This window comes from Arachis ipaensis, chromosome B8 (genome assembly GCF_059453495.1).
Source record: "Arachis ipaensis isolate K30076 ecotype BB chromosome B8, ASM5945349v1, whole genome shotgun sequence".
Classification (NCBI taxonomy): domain Eukaryota; kingdom Viridiplantae; phylum Streptophyta; class Magnoliopsida; order Fabales; family Fabaceae; genus Arachis; species Arachis ipaensis.
The window spans coordinates 28730817-28752460 of record NC_142443.1 but is presented as its reverse complement, the minus strand read 5'-3'; the positions used below and the strand labels follow the sequence as shown (position 1 = coordinate 28752460).

General features: G+C 29.4%; 3 protein-coding genes and 1 long non-coding RNA gene across 4 annotated transcripts; 2 read left to right on the top strand and 2 right to left on the bottom strand.

Moving 5' to 3' along the window:
- Window positions 1-386: 386 nt before the first annotated feature.
- On the bottom strand, window positions 387-936 carry LOC148547547 (uncharacterized). Its single transcript, XM_088495492.1, has 2 exons — window positions 837-936; window positions 387-679 (listed from the first exon to the last, which is right to left on the bottom strand). Exons 1-2 carry the CDS (start codon window positions 934-936, stop codon window positions 387-389), a joined length of 393 nt encoding a protein of 130 aa, XP_088351618.1.
- An 815-nt stretch (window positions 937-1751) lies between these two features.
- On the top strand, window positions 1752-3019 carry LOC107612107 (uncharacterized). Its single transcript, XM_016313930.3, has 4 exons — window positions 1752-1847; window positions 2178-2288; window positions 2384-2502; window positions 2636-3019. Exons 1-4 carry the CDS (start codon window positions 1752-1754, stop codon window positions 2655-2657), a joined length of 348 nt encoding a protein of 115 aa, XP_016169416.1. The 3' UTR covers window positions 2658-3019.
- A 1136-nt stretch (window positions 3020-4155) lies between these two features.
- On the bottom strand, window positions 4156-5836 carry LOC107614498 (uncharacterized). The gene is made up of 2 exons (XR_001614467.3): window positions 5296-5836; window positions 4156-4633 (listed from the first exon to the last, which is right to left on the bottom strand). It is a non-coding gene; the product is annotated as an uncharacterized LOC107614498 (long non-coding RNA).
- A 4930-nt stretch (window positions 5837-10766) lies between these two features.
- LOC107613463 (sodium/calcium exchanger NCL1-like) lies at window positions 10767-15693 on the top strand. Its single transcript, XM_088497445.1, has 9 exons — window positions 10767-11352; window positions 11820-12017; window positions 12725-12909; window positions 13014-13159; window positions 13431-13692; window positions 13894-14045; window positions 14208-14460; window positions 14824-15105; window positions 15339-15693. The coding sequence occupies exons 1-9, from the start codon at window positions 10896-10898 to the stop codon at window positions 15585-15587; spliced, it is 2184 nt and encodes a 727-aa protein (XP_088353571.1). The 5' UTR covers window positions 10767-10895; the 3' UTR covers window positions 15588-15693.
- Window positions 15694-21644: the final 5951 nt, after the last annotated feature.

Here is a 21644-nt window from a genome sequence, read left to right as displayed (position 1 = left end):
CCGTATTTCGTTGTTGTCCTCGGCTGTTGACAAATTTGTCTAACAGGCCCTGCCGGGCTAACTTTTCAAGTAGGTCTTTTGCTATAACACAGTCATCCATGATGTATCCATATTTTTTATGAAAAGTGAAATACTTAGACTTGTCTATATATCGTTGGTCCTGATATGTACTTGCTTTGTTTGGTGGTTTGATCAGCTTTGAGTGTAGAATGTCTTTGATGGTGTCCTCCCTTTGGTGTTGAGAGGGATGTACGCATCAAATTTTGGTGTTAGTTTGAAGGACTTTTTATCGGTCTTATTATTTGGTACTTGTTCCACTTTTCCTCATCTCTGTTAGGGTTAGGCCGCTCTACTTTCCGGATTTATCGGAGCTCCTCAATGTCAATCTAGCTTGTCGCCTTTTCTCGGAACTCAGCTAGCGTCTTTGATTTTGTCACGACTATGGTCATTTGGAATATTCCAGGGCAGAGTCCACTTTTCAAGGTCTGCAAGTGGACTTCCAGGTTGAGGTTGGGTATCTCCATGGTTGCTTTGGAGAACCTTGTTATATAGTCTTTGAGGCTTTCGTGTTGTCCTTGTTTTATAGTACTGAGATAATCCGAATCGTGCACATAGATTTTTAGTGCAGCGAAGTTGTTGACGAAGAGGTCAGTCAACTCGTCAAAACTTGATACAGAACCTACAGGCAAATTAGAAAACCAAATAAAGGTAACACCATCTAAAAAGGTAGGAAATATTCGAAGAGTATTGGATCGGATGCACCATTCAGAAAACATAATCGTGTAAAACTTGGTGACACGTATGTTGGGATCACCTATTCCTTAGTAAGGTTTTACTGTCGTCGGTAGGGTGAAATTTTTGGGCATCTAGAAGTCCATGATATCTTTTGAAAAATGATTGGTCCTTTTCACTGTCGCCTTCGTAGAAAGTTGACATTATAGGCTTGGCTTTCGATGTGTGCTCATCTTGATCATCTTTGTTCTCAGTATTTTTGTGTTCCTTCCTTTACTTTGGCTGTTTTGTTTTTGACATAATAGGTCAGCCATTTTTTGGTTCTCTACTCACAGGGATTCGTTGATGGCCACTGAAATATGATTTGGCCACGCTTTTTTTCTACGCTTGAAAAGCATGGCCATAGAGAAAAATCGGCACGCTTTTATGAGGGTGGCCAATAATTTGTGATTTGGCCACGCTTTTTTTGTCACGCTTGAAAAGCATGGCCATAGAGAGAAACCGGTACGCTTGAAAAGCGTGACTAAATAATCTTCCAATGGTCACCTTTTTAAAGTGTGCCCATATCCTGTGTTTATTTGCGCACCCTAAAAAACGTACCCATAGAGTTCCCTCCTCCCAAAATTTAGTTTCCACCATTTTTACACACTTCACTTTTTTTTCTAAGTGTTAACTTATAAACCTAGACTAGAAGTGATAACATTAACAACATACACTACACTTTGTTTCAAAAATCATTTAACCCTAGCTCACCGTCACTCACCCTTCACATCTCTGCAACCCTAACACAGCCATAACTCCCTCTCCCAACAACGCCGCTGTCTCCCTCTCTCAACCCGTCACAACCCCTCCCTCCAACCCGTCGCAGCACCTACGTCCACCCCTCCCTCCTCGCTCATGCCCCACGCCACCGTCTCCCTCTCTCACATGCGTCGCGCCAACCGTCAGCACCACTCGTCAGCGCAACTCATTAGTGCCACTCGTCAGTGCCAACCTTCATTCTGCTAGTGCCGACGTCTATGGTGTTTATTCATGATTCGGCGGCAGGATCTAGAAGGAAACGATCGGTGGCATCTCCATCGAGCTCGGCACCGGATGCTTCGCTGGTGGCGGCGGTAAAGATTCGATTCCTGGTTTAGGGTTTTAACTTGATTTTCTATTTTCTTTATTTGTCTAAACTTCTAATTATTTGACTTTTTCTCATTTTGCTAAGCTTTAAATTATTTAATTTTTTGTTATGATTTTTTATTTATTTTTTCTGATTTTTTTTAGAGGATTTGTTTCTGTTTTGATTGTTTTTAGGATTTTTGGTTATGATGATTTCTTGTTGGTTCTGATTATTTGTTCTGATTATTTCTTGTTGGATCGTTTTCTGCTTTTGTATTTTCTATCTTATTAATAATCTTGTGTTGTCATCTCAAGTTGTGCTTTATTGTTCGTTTCAGGGTATTCTGGATGATATATTGAAATCCCTTGGTGACAACAAGAAGTACATGAGAGAATGTGCACTCAATACTTTGGATTTGTGGCTTGCTGCTGTTCATCTTGATAAAATGGTATGTTTCAATCTTTGCTGTTGCTGTTGAAACTAATACTCCTGCTGCTGCTACTCCTGCTCCTTCTGATGCATCTGCTCCTGTTTCTTCTAAAGTTTCTACTTATGTTTCTGCTGTTGCTTCTACTGCTACTTCTGCTGTACCTTTTGTGGTTTCTTCTCCAACAGGAGAAGTGGATTTGGAGGATGATAATATTGTTTATTTCATCAGAAAGGTGTGTATTTTGATGAACTCTTTTTAAGTTATTTGTTAGCACATACCTTTGGCATAGATTGAGAGTTGGTAATTTGTTAGTAGCATGTGTTTGTACATTAAACTTCCGTTTCTAATTTTGGTTGTTGCTACAGAAACTTCAAGTTTGGTGTATAGGCAACAAAATGGGAACTGGGAACTAGGAAAGATACAGTCAACTTCAGAAGAGGAAGCATGCGTTTCGCTTTCAAATGGAAATGTAAAATTCTAAGCATTTTTGTCATTTCGGAATAAAGTTTTCAGGGTAACATGTTTGTGGTTGTTACTGCAGGTTATGAAAGTGTCCAAATTAGCACTCCTACCAGCTAATCCCGACATTTTAGAGGGTGTGGATGATCTTATACAGCTTAGTTACTTAAATGAACCATCAGTTCTTTACAATCTTAGATCAAGAAAACTCTAAATTTAAAATATAATAATAAATATGTCATGTGATAGAAAAATAATAAACTAAAAAGAAATATATATATTATTGCTATATAGGGAGCCGATACATAAAGATATGTTATCGTAATAAAATATCACACTATGAATAATTATATTTGTCAAGTAAATTTATTTATACTCTATATTTATTATATTATTTTATGTAAAATTAAAAACTACTCTTCTAATTTAATTTAATTTGTTTTTGACATTGTCTAAAATTGAATTGGGATTATGTCTAAAGTCTTAACACAGTAAACGGGATATAATTAATATCTAATATTTTAATAATTAAATACCTAAAATAAGTTAATAAATAACAATAATTAATACCTAAAATATCATATATATATATATATATATATATATATATATATATATATATATATATATTTGATATTGTCCAAAATTAAATTGAAATTATGTTCAAAGTCTTAATACTATAATTGAGGTATAATTAATACCTAAAATAAGTTAATTAAATAACAACAATTAATACCTAAAATATTGAAAATGAATCTTTTAATAAATGTGAGAAATAAAAATAAAAAAATTAATAAATAATATTAGTATTTAAATGAAAGAATTGATAAAAAAATAATAATTATAAGTAAAAATAGTATTTTTATTTTGAAAAAAAAAACACATGAGAAATTGTTTAATAATCCGTGCCATGTATATGATAATAAATTGTTTAATAATTCGTACTATGCATGTGATAAGATTGAAATTATAATTTTAAATTATTTTATTAAAATACATTTGAATTGTAGTAATTTAATTAATAAAAAAGTAACATGTTATGCGTTCATTTTTTCTTAATCTAGTGTTATGTGTATCAACCAAGGTTTTGAAAACCGGACCGGTCATCAAACCGCTTTAATCACTGGTTCACTGGTTCATTGGTCCAACCGGTCCAACCAATGGTTCAACCGGAAAAACCGTTTTAGAATAAAAGAACAAACAAAGCTCAGTAACAAATTGGAAACTTATCAAGCCTTGTGAAGAAAATGTAACAATAACAAAGCCTTAACTCAAAAGAACAACCACAGCAAGTGACTTGGAAACTTATTGTTACTCATTCAACATTATCACATATTCTCACACACACAAACAAAGCCTTAACTCAAAGAACAACCACAGCAAGTGACTTGGAAAGAAAATGTAAACACCAAAACAATCACAAGCATACAGAATATCTGAATATTATTATAGCAAACATAATAATAAAATAGCTCTTCTAATGCGTCTTCGAAAATATCCCAAATCAAGAAAACTACATAATCTGATCCACTTGATTCAAAAAGCTACAGATATTAGAAAAATTAAGAATCAACTAAGAGAAAAAGAAAATGAAGGCCTGGTTGATTTGATTCAATTGCCTGGGATGAAGAATCAAACAGGGCTGAGAAGCTGAGAGTTTAAATGTTAAACCTCAATATTCAAATAACATGACTCCATTATTGTTATTATTACACCCTTCTAATGTCACAAACTCTATATATTATAGTCCGTTGACACTTGTGTATTCACAACTTGGCCTCATCATTCTGATTCATACCTTAAGTAGAAGAAAAAGTCCCAATCAGCTTTCGTTACAATTTTATCCAGAGAGTTGGGGTTTTGGTTCGGAGTTCATGCCAATGATAATGATGAGAGGGATGAATCTGTGAATTAGTAACATAGGCAGTGCAAATTTTTACAAAGTTCATCACAATGAGTAACAATAACAAAAAGCACTGAAGGAACACTCAGTAATATAGGCAGTGCAAATTTTAACAAAGCTCATCACAATGATTAACAACAACAAAAAGCATTGAAAGAACAGTGAATCAGTAACATAGGCAGTGCAAATTTAAAATTTATCATCAAATACAATCAGTGAGCAAAGCCAATCAGTCAAGCACTGACTGAGCATTCTGTTCTGATTCTGTGACTGGGAAGCAACAAATTCAGCAACAAGCAACAAATTTAACAAATCCTAGTAAAGTCCTGATTTACAGCAAAAAGGCAAATTTATTGATTACCAATTCAGCAACATGCAGAAATACAGGGAGAAGGGAAATCTGGAAAAGATAGAACACTAAACCAAAACATTAACCAATAATCACAAAACACTAAACCTTCACCCAGCAATTACAAACAAAGCCAGCAATTACAAACATTAGCACATTATAAAATATTCCAAAACACTAAACCTTCCCCCAGCAAAACCAGCAACTACAAACAAAGCCATCAGTAAATTTGAACAAAACCATAATCAGAATTCAGAAAAATCAATGTCTAATCTTATTATTTATAAGCATATTCAAAAAGGACGGATACTCACAAATTTAGCATGATTTTGAAGTAGAATAAGGATGAGGGCAGATGAAATCAGTGGTAACATGATGGGAAGGCACGACAGAGGCAGCAACACTGGCGGCCGTCTTCGAGCTCAAACACGGCGGAAGCAGCAAAGGCTTCACCCTTCGCGCGCCTCCTCCCACGACCTCCACCCTTTCTTTCCCCTTCGCAGTGCGACACGACGGCAGAGGAGAGTGGAGCATATGCGACGCGACGGCAGAGACGAGCTGTGACGACGCTGAAACAGTAGGGACAACGGTTGGACCAGATTCCACGGCGGCGGTGACACAGCTTGAAGAGGAGAGTGATGGAGGCTACGGTTTGAGCAGACGAAGACCAGCAAGGCAGCGAATGACGGCGAGCTCGAGGAAGACGCACCGATTTCCGAATGAGGGAGAAGCGCGGACGATCGGACAAAAACACGGTGGTGCTTGAGAGCAACAAACGGCGGGGCTGAGCCCTGTGGCGGTGGGGGATCTAGGGTTGTGTTTTGGGGAGAAAGATTGAAGAATGGCTCGAGGGGTAGATGCTAAGGAGACTTGGCCATTTCATTTTCTATCAGAACGAAAAAACGGCGCCGTTTTTCAAAACCGGCCGGGTCCCGGTTCGGTCTGACCGACCGGTTCTCGGCCGGTTCAGCGGTTTGAAAGCGGTTTTAATTCTGGCGGTTTTTGATATTGAACCAAACCGTCAAAGGCACCGGTTCGCGGTTAAACCGGTCGGACCGGCCGGTCCGGTCCGGTTTTCAGAACCTTGGTATCAACTCTAATATAGCTATTAAACGTTTGTGTTAATCTACTCTTTTTTCTAAATTTATGATTTAAAATAATAATTATAAATATTAATAATTAAACAAATTATTATATTATAATTATTTACGTTTTGTTTCCAAAATAAAAAATATACCATTTCTTTTTTATTTAATGATTTTTTTATTTATATACCAGTATATATTGATCGATTAGTCAATAATTTTTTTATTCGTAGGATATATTTATTTATTTTGTTTAAATAATTTTAAATATTTTCTTATTTAAGTAACATATATATTAAGTCACATATATTAATTATTTTTTAATTTTTCGATTATAAATATTTCTTTTAGCCTACAATCATTCAATGATTTTATTATTCCATTAATACCATCATACGTGTAATAATATTTATAAATCATACTAATTTTCATATTTATTTATATGTATATATATCAATTGTTTAGTTAATAATAAAAATTTTTAGAATATATTTATTTTGTTAAATAATTCTAAATACTTGTTTATTTAGTTTATATATATATATATATATATATATATATATATATATATATATATATATATTGTATATAAATATATTTAAATCATATATATTAATTATTTTCTGATCATGATTATTTTTGTTTTGAGCCTACAATCATTCGATAATTTTTTTGTTCTTTATTATTAATATCATCGTATGTGTAATTTTCATAAATTATAATAATTTTTTTATTTATCTATACATAAATATTAATTTTGTTAAATAATTCTAAATATTTGTTTATATATATATATTAATTGTACATATAAAAATTTAAGTCACATATATTAATTATTTTTTGTTATGATTATATATATATATATATATATATATATATATATATATATATATATGATTATTTTTCATTCTACAATCGAATAATAATTTTTTATTTTTTATATCCATGCATATTTTTCAATCTCTTTTCATATGCATGATTAACAATTTTTTTTAAATGGTGATATTTTAATTTTTTTTTCTTTCACGTATTTTTATATATTAGCAAGAAAGCAAAATCACTTGTGACTCTTTTTTCTTTTTCACGCCTTAATCTTAATTAATCAATTTTGTGTCCACACAATATAATTAAATTTTAATCATTCTAATCTATTGATGAATTATATTTCTCTTAATAATTATATTACTAATCTGAAATACAAAAAAAATGTGATACATATATCCAAAAAAAAAAACAAACTTAAAAATAAAAAAAGAAAAAAATTTCATATTAAAAAGTTTAAAAATAACATATCCAAAAAGAATAGTCATAATATAAATTGAGACAACAATTTAAATTTCTCTAAAACTAATTTAATCAAATACCAATATTAGAATTAAATTATTTAAATAATATTTAATCTATTCTAATCCTTAGATACATATAGATTAGAGTCATTCTCATAGCAACCAACCAAAATAACATCATAAGATCGAACACTTAGAATTCGTATAAATTCAGACTATCTTCTTGTTAAAATTACCAAACTAAATTGACTTTTATTCTCCTCAATGACATTGCATTAATGCACTAGAAGGCCAGTAGTTTCTGAAAAAAATCACAATATGTTATAAAATTATTTTTAATACAAAAAGTTTAAGAGAAGAAAATTTAAATATAGTACCAATCTTTGAATTGCATCTTCAAGGTTGACACGAATTTTTCAAAACTGAACGTAAATTGAGAAAATTCAATCTCATTATATGCTCCACTTTGAATATTTTCGGACAAACATAGAAAACGTGGAGGGGATGTGACTTGAACTTGACCTACAAAGCTCATTGGAAACAATTGCCCAATCAAAAAAAAATAACAGATTAAAAAAAAAGAATACTTTGACTCTTAGATTTAGACTCACTAACCACAAAGAAACACTATATATAGTCATTAGTTGTATAAAAATAATTATAGAAATTAATTATTGCAATATCAATTTACCATTATGAACGTTAGTATCATATTTATGGCAATTAGAATTATAAATTTATGTTTAATTTTTTTATATAATTATACATTATTCATTAAATGCTAATGGTAATATAATTGTAATAAAAATATTTTTAAAATAAATTTAGAACAGAGAATAGTACTTTTATTTTGAAAAGAAAATAAATTCATGAGAAATTGACACCTTACTTTCATTAGTTGGAGGAAAATCCAATTTTAGTATATTAAGTAGATTATTTTATATAATTATAATAAAGATATTTTTTAAAAAATATTTTTAGAAGAGAGAATAGTGCTTTCAATACATGAAAAAAGTACTTTCTAAAAATAAAGATATTTTTCTTAAATTAGTATAATTATGCATTATTACTTAAATGCTAATTATAGTATAATTATAATGAAGATATTTTTATAAAATAAATTTAGAAGAGAAAATAGTGTATTCATTTTGGCGGAAAAATGGATTTATGAGGAATCGACACCTCACTTCCATTAGTTAGGGGAAAACTCAATTTTAGTATATTAAGTAGATAGATAAGTAGATAAATAGATATATAATGCTTTTTTTAATTTTGACCACAAACTACACAATAAAAAATTAAAATTCTAGAATAAAAAGAACGAAAAAAAATAAAAAGAATGAAATTGATGCATTGATAGGATAATGAGAGCTGAAATAGAATGAATTGAATAGATTGATCAAAGAAGGGAAGATAAGAGAAGAAATGATACGTGCTTTAAATGTTCGTGATACAAAGAGTTTAAATATTATTTAGAAGTTGCTAGTTTATATGTTTAGAATATTTAATTTAATTTGATATATTTTGATTTTGTTTATTTAGTTACTAAATTGTATTTTATGTTTGTGGGCTTAGAGTTTTCTTTGTTTTAACTTAATAAGAGGTTATAAATACCTCATAAACTATTGTAGTCGTCATATAGAGTGATTAGAGGAGTGACAAAGTATTTTTTTTTTGGGTTTCGTGATAAAACGATAGTGTAAACAAGTGAGATTGAGTGACTCCTTCTCTTGTTACATCGAGGAATTTGATAGAAAGTTAAGTGAGTCCATTTGATTCAATTTTCAAACTATGGTGTGGACAAGTTAGATTGTGGAGTCTCTTTCTTATTTCATCAAAAAATTAGATAGAAAATAGAGTAATTATCTTTATATTCAATTTCAAGTTATTCTTTTTGTTTTTATTTTCAATTATATTTGGATAGAAAAGTGACGAGAGATTTTATCAGAGATACAATCACAGAAAATACAATGAAGTAAGCTGGTTTTTTTTATCGGTGAAAGAGATGACTTGGTAGTACATTTTGTTTTGGCACGTGAATGGTTTGTTAGGTAGATGATATGTATTGTATTTGTATACGTATGAGGATATAAATTTTTTTTAATGGCTAATTTTAGTGTATAAATAATATTTTTGTAAATAGAGATATATAGGATACATAAATAGATATTAAGTTCACCGGCCACAGTGTATTTTTCTTGTTTCTTAAGTTCCAAATTCCATTGGTTGATGTAATTTGGTGCATCTCTATTCCTTTCAGATACTTTTTTGTTAGCACAAATTAGCACCACTCATATCATGTTTGTGAGATTCACACGAAATTTTAAATTAAGCATATAGCTTAATATTTTATATATTTTTATTGTTTCCCTTAATTTTTCATGCATCATTGCATATTTTGTTTGTTTTATTTGTTTTCAAGAACTGGACGACAAATATATGACTATGATCTATGGAGTGAGATACATAATAAGACACTGCTTTAATATAACTTCTTTGGGGATAGAGACATCAAGAGGACCTTACTCCATTGGATCATAATTACTCTGAGGATAAGGTAGGAGAGGTTCTTATTATTTTCACCTACTAGCTATAATATATTTTTTTTTTGGTGTCTAATTTTGTTGTCTTTACTAGCTATAAATGTTCATAACAACCTTGCATTCTTGTATTTCAATTTTATTTTTTATATTTCAAAAGGCTAAAATATTTTATATTTTTAAGTGTAAATTAATTTTTTTTCTTTCTATCTTTTCGTTTTATATTTCTGTCTTAGAAAGAGAATTTATAAACGCAATATAAAAGAAGAATTAGCATCAGCCCCTAAAATGTATGATATTCACATCTTACATCCCTCATCAACTCCTAATTATTTTCACCATGAACTGTGTATAGAAAACTTTCCAAATTAATCTGATGTTACATTAAAAGATATGTGATGAAATTTTTTTTTTTTGGTTTGCACCAGGCCAAAAACCCAATGACTAATCCCTGAGTACTGCAGAGGTAGAAAGTGGGCTATCCTCTCAAACAACCAAGTTCTTTTCCCATCCTCCGGAAGAGATGGTTAAAGGACAGAGACCCTCATCCATCTGTGTTAATTTGAATTTTGATTTTCTACTATACTTTTCAATTTGATAGGCTAAGGACTAATTTGTTGTAGATCAAAATTCCATTTGAAAATTTGTTACTAGCCAATGAGTTATTGCATACGTAAGGTAGAATACTAACTTCCAATAATGAGTTGATTGCTGGAGCAGTTCAAGTGGGTTATCCGTCATGAATAATTTGTTAGATTTACATTTGCATTATTGAGCGTCTATGGACCAGGTTGTATTTTCTTTTTCTTTTTCTTTTATTGTGCAATTGTTACTGATCTAAATTAAGCAAACGTTACTTTCAGAAAAATATTTTGAATTAATAATACTTTATATAGCAGCGGTTCCTAATTTTCGAATTGAAATATATACATGAAGTCTTGGCTTTAATTTGCTTGGATACTTTTCTCTCTTGTTTGTCACCACTCCATACAGCACCTGAAAAATGAAGAGCATTCTTTCTAATAAACCATGCTTCACTCTTCTTGTTCTTATTATTTTCGTTGTAGTAGCAATTCATCATGTTGAATGCCGCATTCTCCACACATACACTAGTCCTTATGATGAGTTATTAGTCTCTGATGGAGTTGATAATAATGTTGTTCAACCTCAAAACACTTACCTACCCCTTAATAATGAAAGACAAGACGTTTTTGTTGTTGATAAGTCTTCTTCTTCTTCTGGTGGAAAGTATTGCAAACAAATGTATGGGTTCTTGCCGTGTTCCAACAACATTTTTGGCCACTTGTTCCTGATATTGGTGTATGAGTACTTGTTGTTCCATGGTGAATCATACTTGGCTGCTGGTGGTGAACAAATCTTCAAGATTCTTGGACCTGGTGTCTTTGGTGCTAGTGCCTTTGACATTCTTGGTGCTCTTCCTGAGTCTTTAATTCTAGTTGGTATGCAACATCATTACTCTAGAATCATCAAAACCTCTTTTAGTTTCATGATTTTCTCCATCTTTTCTTCTTAGTTACTCAATAACATCTTTTTTTAGTTGCTTGAAAGCCATTTTTTATGGTCAATATCAACTAATATTCTTAAAATTATTTAGTGTGTCTTAAATTTTAGATCCGAAATCATAAATTCTTAATTTTAGATCTTAAAAAAAATTAGCTAACATTGATTAATATTGACTATTTGATCCTTGGTTCCTTCTATTTTTTCTTAAAGAAATTTTAAAATTGACTAAAGAATTTGTTGTATACTTGTATAATAGTTGGTTAAGCAACCAATTGGAATAGTTAATTTTGTTATTCTCATATATAGCACATACTATATGTTTATAAGTTTATTTATATGTTCTATCTTAATTAGTCTTAGCTAATCTTTTCTTTTTCTTTTTTTTTTTCCTTCTTTGTGGAAGTGACTGGACTTTCAAGTGATAAGGAGAGTGCACAAGAGTATGCTTCAACTGGAGTTGGTTTATTGGCTGGTTCTTCTATCTTGCTTCTCACTGTTGTGTGGGGAACCTGTGTCATCATTGGCAAGCAAAAGTTGAAACTTGACTCTGATTCTGATGCTACAAACTCATCATGTGGAGGGATAAAAGAATCACTTACATGTATATATATATATATATATATGCATAATCTTATTAGTTCTTTCCACTGAGCATTTTAGCCCATACCTTTTTCCCATGATTATTTTTTGTGGAAATATTAGCCCATACCCCATATATTATTGGATGATAATTGATGTTTCCAGCATATAAAACGTGAATCGATGTGATATATGTACTTAAAAAAAATATTATTTTATTTCAATAATTTGAAATTGTTAGATAACTTTTATATGTCCATTAAAATAGTCAAATATTTACATAGAAGACTTTCATACGAAATGTTTTATATTTTTTATTTTAAAAAAAGTTGTTTGTATATATTTAAAACTTTTTCAAATATTTCTCAAAAATACTATTTGTATATTAAAATCAGTTATTATATATTTATGTACAAATATATATATAATTTAATTCATTTTTAATATATATTTTGTATAATTGTATTCTAATATATATTCTAGTGTAATAATTAATTTAATGATTTTATTGGTTGATTTTAGTATACATCTATCATGCTTGTACAATTCTTTCCATTTTTTTTTTCTCATTTTACCATCGATAATGAATGAGGCTTAGTGTAATAGTGTCTTCACTAGCATTCAATTAACTTAACTCATTTATAGGTTTTCTCTTTTTTATTTTTTAGTTTTTATTTTTTATTTTTTGAATGTTAAACTTAGGTGTTGCTTATTCACTTTCATTTATAGGTTATGGAATTACCATGGATGTGGACACAAGAAAGATGGCAAGAAACATGGTTTTCTCAGTGACACCACTGATTATAATGCAGATTACCAATTTGTTCCCAAACTCTTCCACACTGCGCAATGTGACATTAATGATTGCTTTTATTGTAGCTCTCATTTTCCTCATCTCATACTTCATTTACCAGGTTTAATTTCTCATCCAACAATTTCTATTAGTATTTCTAGTTGAACCTTATTAAAGACTCATCACTTTATCTTAACTAAATTTATTTAACTTTATTGTATGCAGGTATTCAAACCTCAGATAGAGAAAACAAGACTAGAGTATATAAAACATGATGATTTGATATTAAGAATATTGCAACGTGTTGAAAAGCAAACTCTGCAAAAGATTCTGGCTGAGGATGGCACTCCTAATGTTAATGCCATAAGTGGGTGAGTTAGATTTAATAGAAAGATTAATTTAAAGAATTATTTGAATTTAATTTCTATACACTGTCGCATCCAATTGTTGTCACAAAAAATACAATGCAGTACACTACCCTCTTAGGATAGTAAGTGTCGAGATTGTTTTTATCTTGGGACTTAACTTGATTAAATGTACCAGTGCATAGAAATTAAACTCAAAATACTTTAAATTCATAACTTATTTTTTCATGTGTCAAAATTGTTGTTCTACACAAACTTTAACACTTTGATTGTGCAGGCTATATCAAGAAATTAGTCAACATGAGGGCAAGGATTTATCAGCATCAGAAGTAAAAGAGTTACTACTCAAGAACAAATTATCAGACACAAACATCAAAGAGGAACAGATAGCAGACATGTTGAAGATTTTTGACAAAAATGGTGACCAAATTATAACCAAGGAAGAATTTGTTAGTGGCTTGACAGAATACATTAACCAAACAAAACATGCTTTGGATAGACAATACCTCCCAAAAGAATCACTCAACAAAGTGTATCAGGTAACATAATGCCACACATCAATGATAACTTCATCATACTACAACCTACTCTCACATGATATGGTATCATAATTTTTATGATAAAAATAGACCTATGCATAATTCATGCATAAGAAGAGGACATGCTATTGCTAGATATATAACCATTTATACGTTTTTACCTAACGGTTAAGCTTTTAAGAGAGATAATTTCTTGAACAGACATTTATCAAGCCATGGATTGAACATGTGAGGAAAGAAAGAGAATTGAAGGGACATCTTGTATCTCAAGTCTTGAAGCATGTCCAGAGTGAGGATGTGGTTGGCAGGCTCCTTAATGATGATGGCACAGCTGATAAAGCCGCCATTAGAAGGTCAATTACTATTCTCTCCCTCATTTTTATCTGCCAATAACATTCTTTCATACATATGCTGCATGAACAGTATAGATAGTAAATATTACAATCTCCAGAATCTAACTAAATGAGGTTATTACATCATGATTTTGAGTAACCAATGTTATGCAACTTCGACAGGCTATTTGAGGAAGTTGATGTCAATGGAGATAACCATGTTTCAAGATCTGAGCTAGAAAGAATAGTGAAGGATATCCATTTTAGTAAGGCTGTCGATGCGGAGGAGGCACTCTCGAAACTTGTTCAAGATCTTGATGTCAATAGAGACAATGAAATCAGTGAGAAAGAATTTGTTGATGGTTTCACAAAATGGATAAACTCAAATTCCAGCCAAGCTGCTAATTCAAAATCTTCATCTCATGGAACTCATCAAGTATTTTCCCTATTCCTTTTTGCTCAAACAACACCATTTTTTTTTTTTTACTTTTGTCCCTCTGTTCTATAATATTTATCACTTTCGAAATTCCACCATTGAATTTAGAATTTAATTTTGATGTACTGTTAGTATAAATAGTGTTATATATACATTCAATTACGTAATGCTTTGTCAGCAAAAATAACTACCTTTAACGTTGACCGCCTGAGTGGTCATTGAAAAGAACAGATATAATTGGATGACTTTGTAAAATGTTTTATACTATTATACATCAAAATTAAACTCTTCAATTTAACCAGAAACAAATTGAAAACTTGGTACATTCATAACTTAATAACAATCTAATATTTTGTGGTTTAGACATGGGAAGATGTTGAGAAGGTGATGGAACAAAACCAAAGCAAAGGAGCATCTGCATGGTTGGAGGCTATAGGATATGTGGTGTTGGGAATTACCATGTTGTCCCTTCTTGCAGAGCCACTCATAGCAAGTGTCCAGAACTTCTCTGAAGAAGCAGGACTTTCTTCTTTTTCCATCTCATTTATCTTGGTACCTCTGGCCACAAATTTCAGAGAAGCAACTGCAGCAATCAAAGAAGCTAGTCACAAGAAGAGCAGCAACACTTCTCAAACAATATATGAGGTTAGCAATCTTCCTATTAAGTCATGTCACCATAGTATCCTTCACTTTCTGTGACATGTTTTCTACTCCAGAATCATCATAGCTCTTAACATCTGATATAAACATACCAGTATCTGAAGTTCATTTGAAAACAAGTATTGAGCTAATTAAACAACCAAGCATTGTAAATAGAGATCAATCTATATTTTTAAGTACTAGATACTTATATTAGAAATTTGGGTGAATGGATGCAGATATATGGAGCAGTGTTCATGAACAACATTCTTGGATTTGTGGTGATATCTATTCTGATATATGTGAGGGACATAACTTGGGAATTCTCAGCAGATGTTCTTGTTGTGGCCATTGTTTGTGCTGTCATGGGGATTGCTGCTAGTTTCCGCACCACTTTCCCTCTTTGGACATCAATCCCTGCATACCTCTTATACCTCATCTCATTGCTCTTTGTTTTTGTTCTCAAAGATATCTTCAACTATGTTTAGTGAATGAACTATTAGAATCTAGAGAGTGAGACCAACTAAACTAACTGACTATGGTTTTGTGAGCAAGTATTATTAAGTGGAATGAATTGTCAAATGTATCACACAATGCATGTTAGACTCGTTTATCATATATATATATATATATATATATATATATATATATTAAATTTGAGATTAAAGTAGCTTTATATTAAGGCTACTGAAATGAGGTGGTAACAGAGTCGGACACGTATTGGCATTGTTGTTGCAGGACACAAACTGTGGAGTAACAGTGGTGGAAGGAATTGCGTTGAAAATATTAAGTAGTTGTTAATAGTTTAATGAAAATAATTTTTTTGTTGGTTTTTGTTGTCATTGGATATGGATATGCTATTTTTATTTTGTAGTTGGACCAAATTATTTAAAAGGTAAACCATTGATAAAAAATTATTTTAGACTATAATAATAATAATAATAATAATAATAATAATAATAATTGGATATGGCATGATATTTGTCATTTGAAGCATGTAGTAGTTATATGTAGTTTTGTACATGAAAATCAAATAGGACCACGATAATGCTATCATAGTAATAATGAATTAAAATTATAAATCGCAGTAAAATAATAATAATAATAATAATAATAATAATAATAATAATAATAATAATAATAATAATAATAATAATAAAATCTTAAATCCTTCTATTATTTTATTCTTTTTTACAAATTTATTAAACCTTAAAACACAATTTTCTAATTAAAAAATTATCTTTATTATAAAAAATAAATCACATAATTTAAACATATATATGAAAGTGTAAAATAAAACAAAGAAAATTAATAAGAAAATAATAAACAAATTAAAAAAAATGTGTTCGAAAAATTATAAACCCTAGTTACTAAATCCTAAACCTTAAATTCTTGACAACAAACTCTAAACATTAACCCCCAATCCAAAATCTCCAAATCCTAACTCAAATCTTATACCATAAACCCTAAACTACAAATTTAAATAAAAAACACTAAATAAATAACCTTTAACCATAAATGTTAACTCATAAATCCTAAATCATAAATCACACTTTCTATTCTATCAACAATAAACACTAATTTCTTAACTCTAAACCCTAAATAATATCATACATAGTAAAATATTAATAAAGGTATTTTGTATCACTTTTTTAATTAAAAATACTAAAACCTTAACATTTATTGTATATAATCCTTTAAATTAAAAAGTTTCTACTAAAAGCTAATATTTCAAAATGTGAAATCTAATATTGTAAAACGAGTTTCTAATTTTTATGTGAGGATAATTTTGTTTCAAAGGATTTATTAAATAATATTATTAAAGTTAACCCAAAATCTTCTTCTATCATTTAGTTGTCATAAAATTATTTATAGATGTACATCTATAATTTTCATAAATTGCATTCTTTTTTTTTTTTTTGGCCATGAAAATTAAATGATGTGAATTGCTTGACACACATTAACATAAAATAAATATATAACCAATTTTTATTCAGGACATATGCATAATTTTAGCCTTCAATCACTTTATTAATATGAATTATGTTGTTTTTAAATCATATATATATATATATATATATATTCTTCTTTTAGTTTTATTTTTTTAAAAATTTACTATTCTTTTAAGCTTTGAATGAGTTATTAATTATTTTGTATTTATTATGTTCAATTTTTAATTAAAAAAATATCAAAATCATCAAATCACAAAATACTAGTAAAAATAATTTTTCTTTTTAAATTCTTAGAATTTTTTAATTTAAAGGATTGTATATAATAAATATTAAAGTTTTAGTATTTTTAATTAAAAAAGTAATACAAAATATTTTTATTAATATTTTACTATATATGATATTATTTAGGATTTAGAGTTAAGAAATTAGTGCTTATTATTGATAAAATAGAAAGTGTGATTTATGATTTAGGATTTATGAATTAGCAATTTATGGTTAAAGGTTATTTATTTAGTGTTTTTTATTTAGGTTTGTAGTTTAGAATTTATGGTATAAGATTTGAGTTAGGATTTAGAGATTTTGGATTGGGGGGTTATGGTTTAGAGTTTGTTGTTGAGAATTTAGGGTTTATGATTTAGTAGCTAGGGTTAGGGGTGTACACGAATCGGATTGGATCGGATATGGCCAAAAATTCAATCCGATCTGTATAATTCCCATCGGATCGGATCGGATATGATATCCGCGTTTTTTAGTGCCCGATCCGATCCGCAAATGTACGGATCAGATCGGATATCGGATATATCCACATAATTGAACCTTCTCTTTTTAATCATATTTTTATGTAAAAAATTCAATAAAAAATATTTCTTTCACATTTTTAAACTTATTTATTCCTAAAATATTTTTAATCAAACTTTTTCTAAATAACAAAAATAAAATAATACAATATATGAATAATAATTACTAACTAAAACATACAAACAAGTAAATATGATACCAAACATATATATATTTATTTATTTTTAATTATTATTGTGCGGATCTGCGAATCCGCAGATCGGATATGCGGATGTAGAGCAGATATCTGCGATCTGATCCGTAAAGGGTGCGGATCGGACCCTATCCGATCCGATCAATGTGCGGATCGGATTGTATCCGCATTTTTTGGATCGGATGCGAATATTTACCGCGAATCTGCGGATACGATCCGATCCATAAACACCTCTAGCTAGGGTTTATGATTTTTCGAACATATTTTTCTCAATTTATTCATTATTTTTTTATTAATTTTATTTATTTTATTTTACACTTTTATACATATGCTTAAATTATGTGATTTATTTTTTACAATAAAAATAATTTCTTAATTAAAAAATTGTGTTTTAAGGCTTAATGAATTTGTAAAAAAGGATAAAATAATAGAAGGATTTAGAATTTTATTATTATTATTATTATTATTATTATTATTATTATTATTATTATTTATTTACTGGGATTTATAATTTTAATTCATTATTACTATGATAGCATTATCGTGGTCCTATTTGATTTTCATGTACAAAATTACAAATAACTACTACATGTTCCAAATATCATATTATATCTAAATATTATTATTATTATTATTATTATTATTATTATTATTATTATTATTATTATTATTATTATTGCCCAAAATAATTTTTTATCAATGGTTCACTTTTCGAATAACTTAGTCCAACTACAAAATAAAAACAGCATGTCTATGTCCAATGTCAACAAAAATCAATAAAAAAGTTATCTTCATTAAACTATTAACAACTGCTTAATACTTTCAATACAACTCCTACCACCATTGTGCTGCTCTATAGTTTGTGTCTGCTCTTGCAACAACAATACCAATACGTGTCCAACTTTTCTTGTTACTACCTCATTTCAGTAGATGCTAAAAAAATTTTGTTTCAGCACCATAGCATAACCCATTATATTAAAAGACAATCACATAATATCATGTTATGCAGAGCTAATAAATGCGGCTAAGAATTGGAAAATAGTATTAGATTCTGCAGAGAAATATAATTATAATGATTTTTAACATAAAACTTTAACAATTTTAAACGGTAATCTGATAAAAAGAAAAGTAAATGATATGATTGAATTCCTTGCAAAACAAGATGCCTAAATAGATTCAAATGATGACGAATGACGGCTTCAAATGGTGATCTTTTTCGAATTCTTTATATTAAATGTTAGGCGAATTTTACTATGTAGACAGGTGAATTTATCTACATATGTAAATTAATGTTGGCAGCACCTAAATGTGACAAGGGTGAATGGAATGAGACAATTTTTGGATAAGTTGCAGTTAGTTCCAGTGCTTGCTGTAGGGTTGGTTAGTTATCACATGATGACGTTCTAATTAAGTGTAGGTAATATGTCATTGAGATGGTGTGTGATTATCACTGAGGATGAGCCGTTGCATCCTTATTGTGGTTTGGAGTTTTTATGAGCTTTGGTTGATTTATTGATTTCTGCAACTTGAATATTTTAATTTGTTAAGGTCTTGACTGTAATTTTGGTTGTTAAAACTTTTATCGGAAAGCAACATGTTATTAGGCTTATCCTCGGGTGGTTTCTTTTTTAGGGTGGAAATGATTTTCATTCTTATGGAGCACCACAACGCAGAAACTGCACCACATTCTTATGGAGCATCAATGAATGACAAGTGTTTTTTGAAGGAGACAAAAACTGCAGTAAAAGCAGAATGTGCAGTGGAAATTTCGGTAAAGTGGTAAGGTGCTATTAGCATGTAAGGATTGTTAATTACGATGATGAAGATTAATTAGCAAGTTGGTTAGTTTTTCTTTTTTTGGTTGGGCTTCTTCTCATTGATGTATATTTTTGGGACCAAATGATTAAATGGGTTCAGAAATTGTTTTTTATAACATAAAGCCAAGTTGAATGAAAAGATGATCCTTGACCAAAACAAAAAAGAAAAGCTGATCCACTACTACCACTTAGGGGTGGTTATAGGTTGGGTGAAACCAAATTTGATGTGATCCATACCTGATTCGAAATATATATCGAATCTATTTGTTAGATTTAAATCTGATCCTGTATTCGATGAAATCTACACACTTTTGGATCACGATTATACTGAGTAAAAATTGGGTGAAAACCAGGCCGTTAACATTACCTTCTTGTAAGCTAGTATATGAAAATATCCAAATTTTCAAGACTCCAACCATTATTTGACATGGTAAAATTCACTTAGAAAAATATAACAAGAACCAACCATTCTCTAAAATTAAAGCATAACCACAATCAATACTAATATTGTCTAATAACACCAAATATTTAAATCGATACAAATAACACTATTATGCATTAGTCTAAAGTCTTATGCATTTTAAATATAAAATATTAACTTATAGTCTTATAATGACTAATAACACAAAATATTAAGGTTTACAATACTTAAATTACACATAAGAATAGTCATTATCCGTTACTAATAACACAAAATATTAATTGTGTATGATGACTGGGCTACCGGATCAAATTTGGGTGACTCAAATTATGATCCAGACCCGACCCGAAATAATGACCAGATCTATTTTTAAGATTCTTACCCAAAACTGGACCGGACCATAAACACCCCTACTACCACCATTCAATAGTGAATTATTCTCAATGGTTAATAGAGTTTTTAGTTCAAAAAAAAAGAGAATCATGGTTACAAGATATTGTTAAATATATCTTTTTTTTTTGTAATAATAAAATATGTCATTACATCAGGAGAAAGCTCAAATTCGTTTGAGGCGTACATATCATCCGACATCGTTAGAACAAACAATATTAATAGTAACAAAAATTATAAAATTATTATCAACATTAATATTGATAATACAACTTAATAGAATAATAAGAATTTTTTTATATAATATTTAGACATAATTTTTCTGTTTTATATTTTTTTAATCTCAATTCATTTTCTAAAAAACAACTAATAGAAGAACTTAATGTTAAACAAATTTTAATTCTAAATTAGTCTATAAATTTGAATCACTAAATTTGCCATGACTTATTTTTTTAGAGTTAATTATTAGGATAAAAAAAGTATTAAATTATAACGTTAATAATATAAATAACATTATTATTATTATTATTATTATTATTATTATTATTATTATTATTATTATTATTATTATTATTATTACCACCGTTGTTACGAATTTTGGTATCTGTACTATTATTAATATTTATAATTAATATTAATATTATAACTATTAGTAATAAGTGTAACTAAGTATTATTATTGCTGAGAATAATAATTAGTAATGTTAGTACGCGTTTCATTTAAGAGAATTTTTTTACAAAAAAATCTCTGGCCTCATTTATAAAATGGTTTTACATATATTGTTTTAATTTTTTTGGCCCACAGAATATCCAGTTCAATATAATATGAATGTATTTAATTGATAGCTAATGGCACCACTTCTAATTAATTTAATCAATCTCTTTTAATTTCAAAAATCACATCATCATTTTCCGACTCCTACTGATATTTGTATGACTGCCATTCAATAGTCTACAAAAATTGTTCCTTTAAAC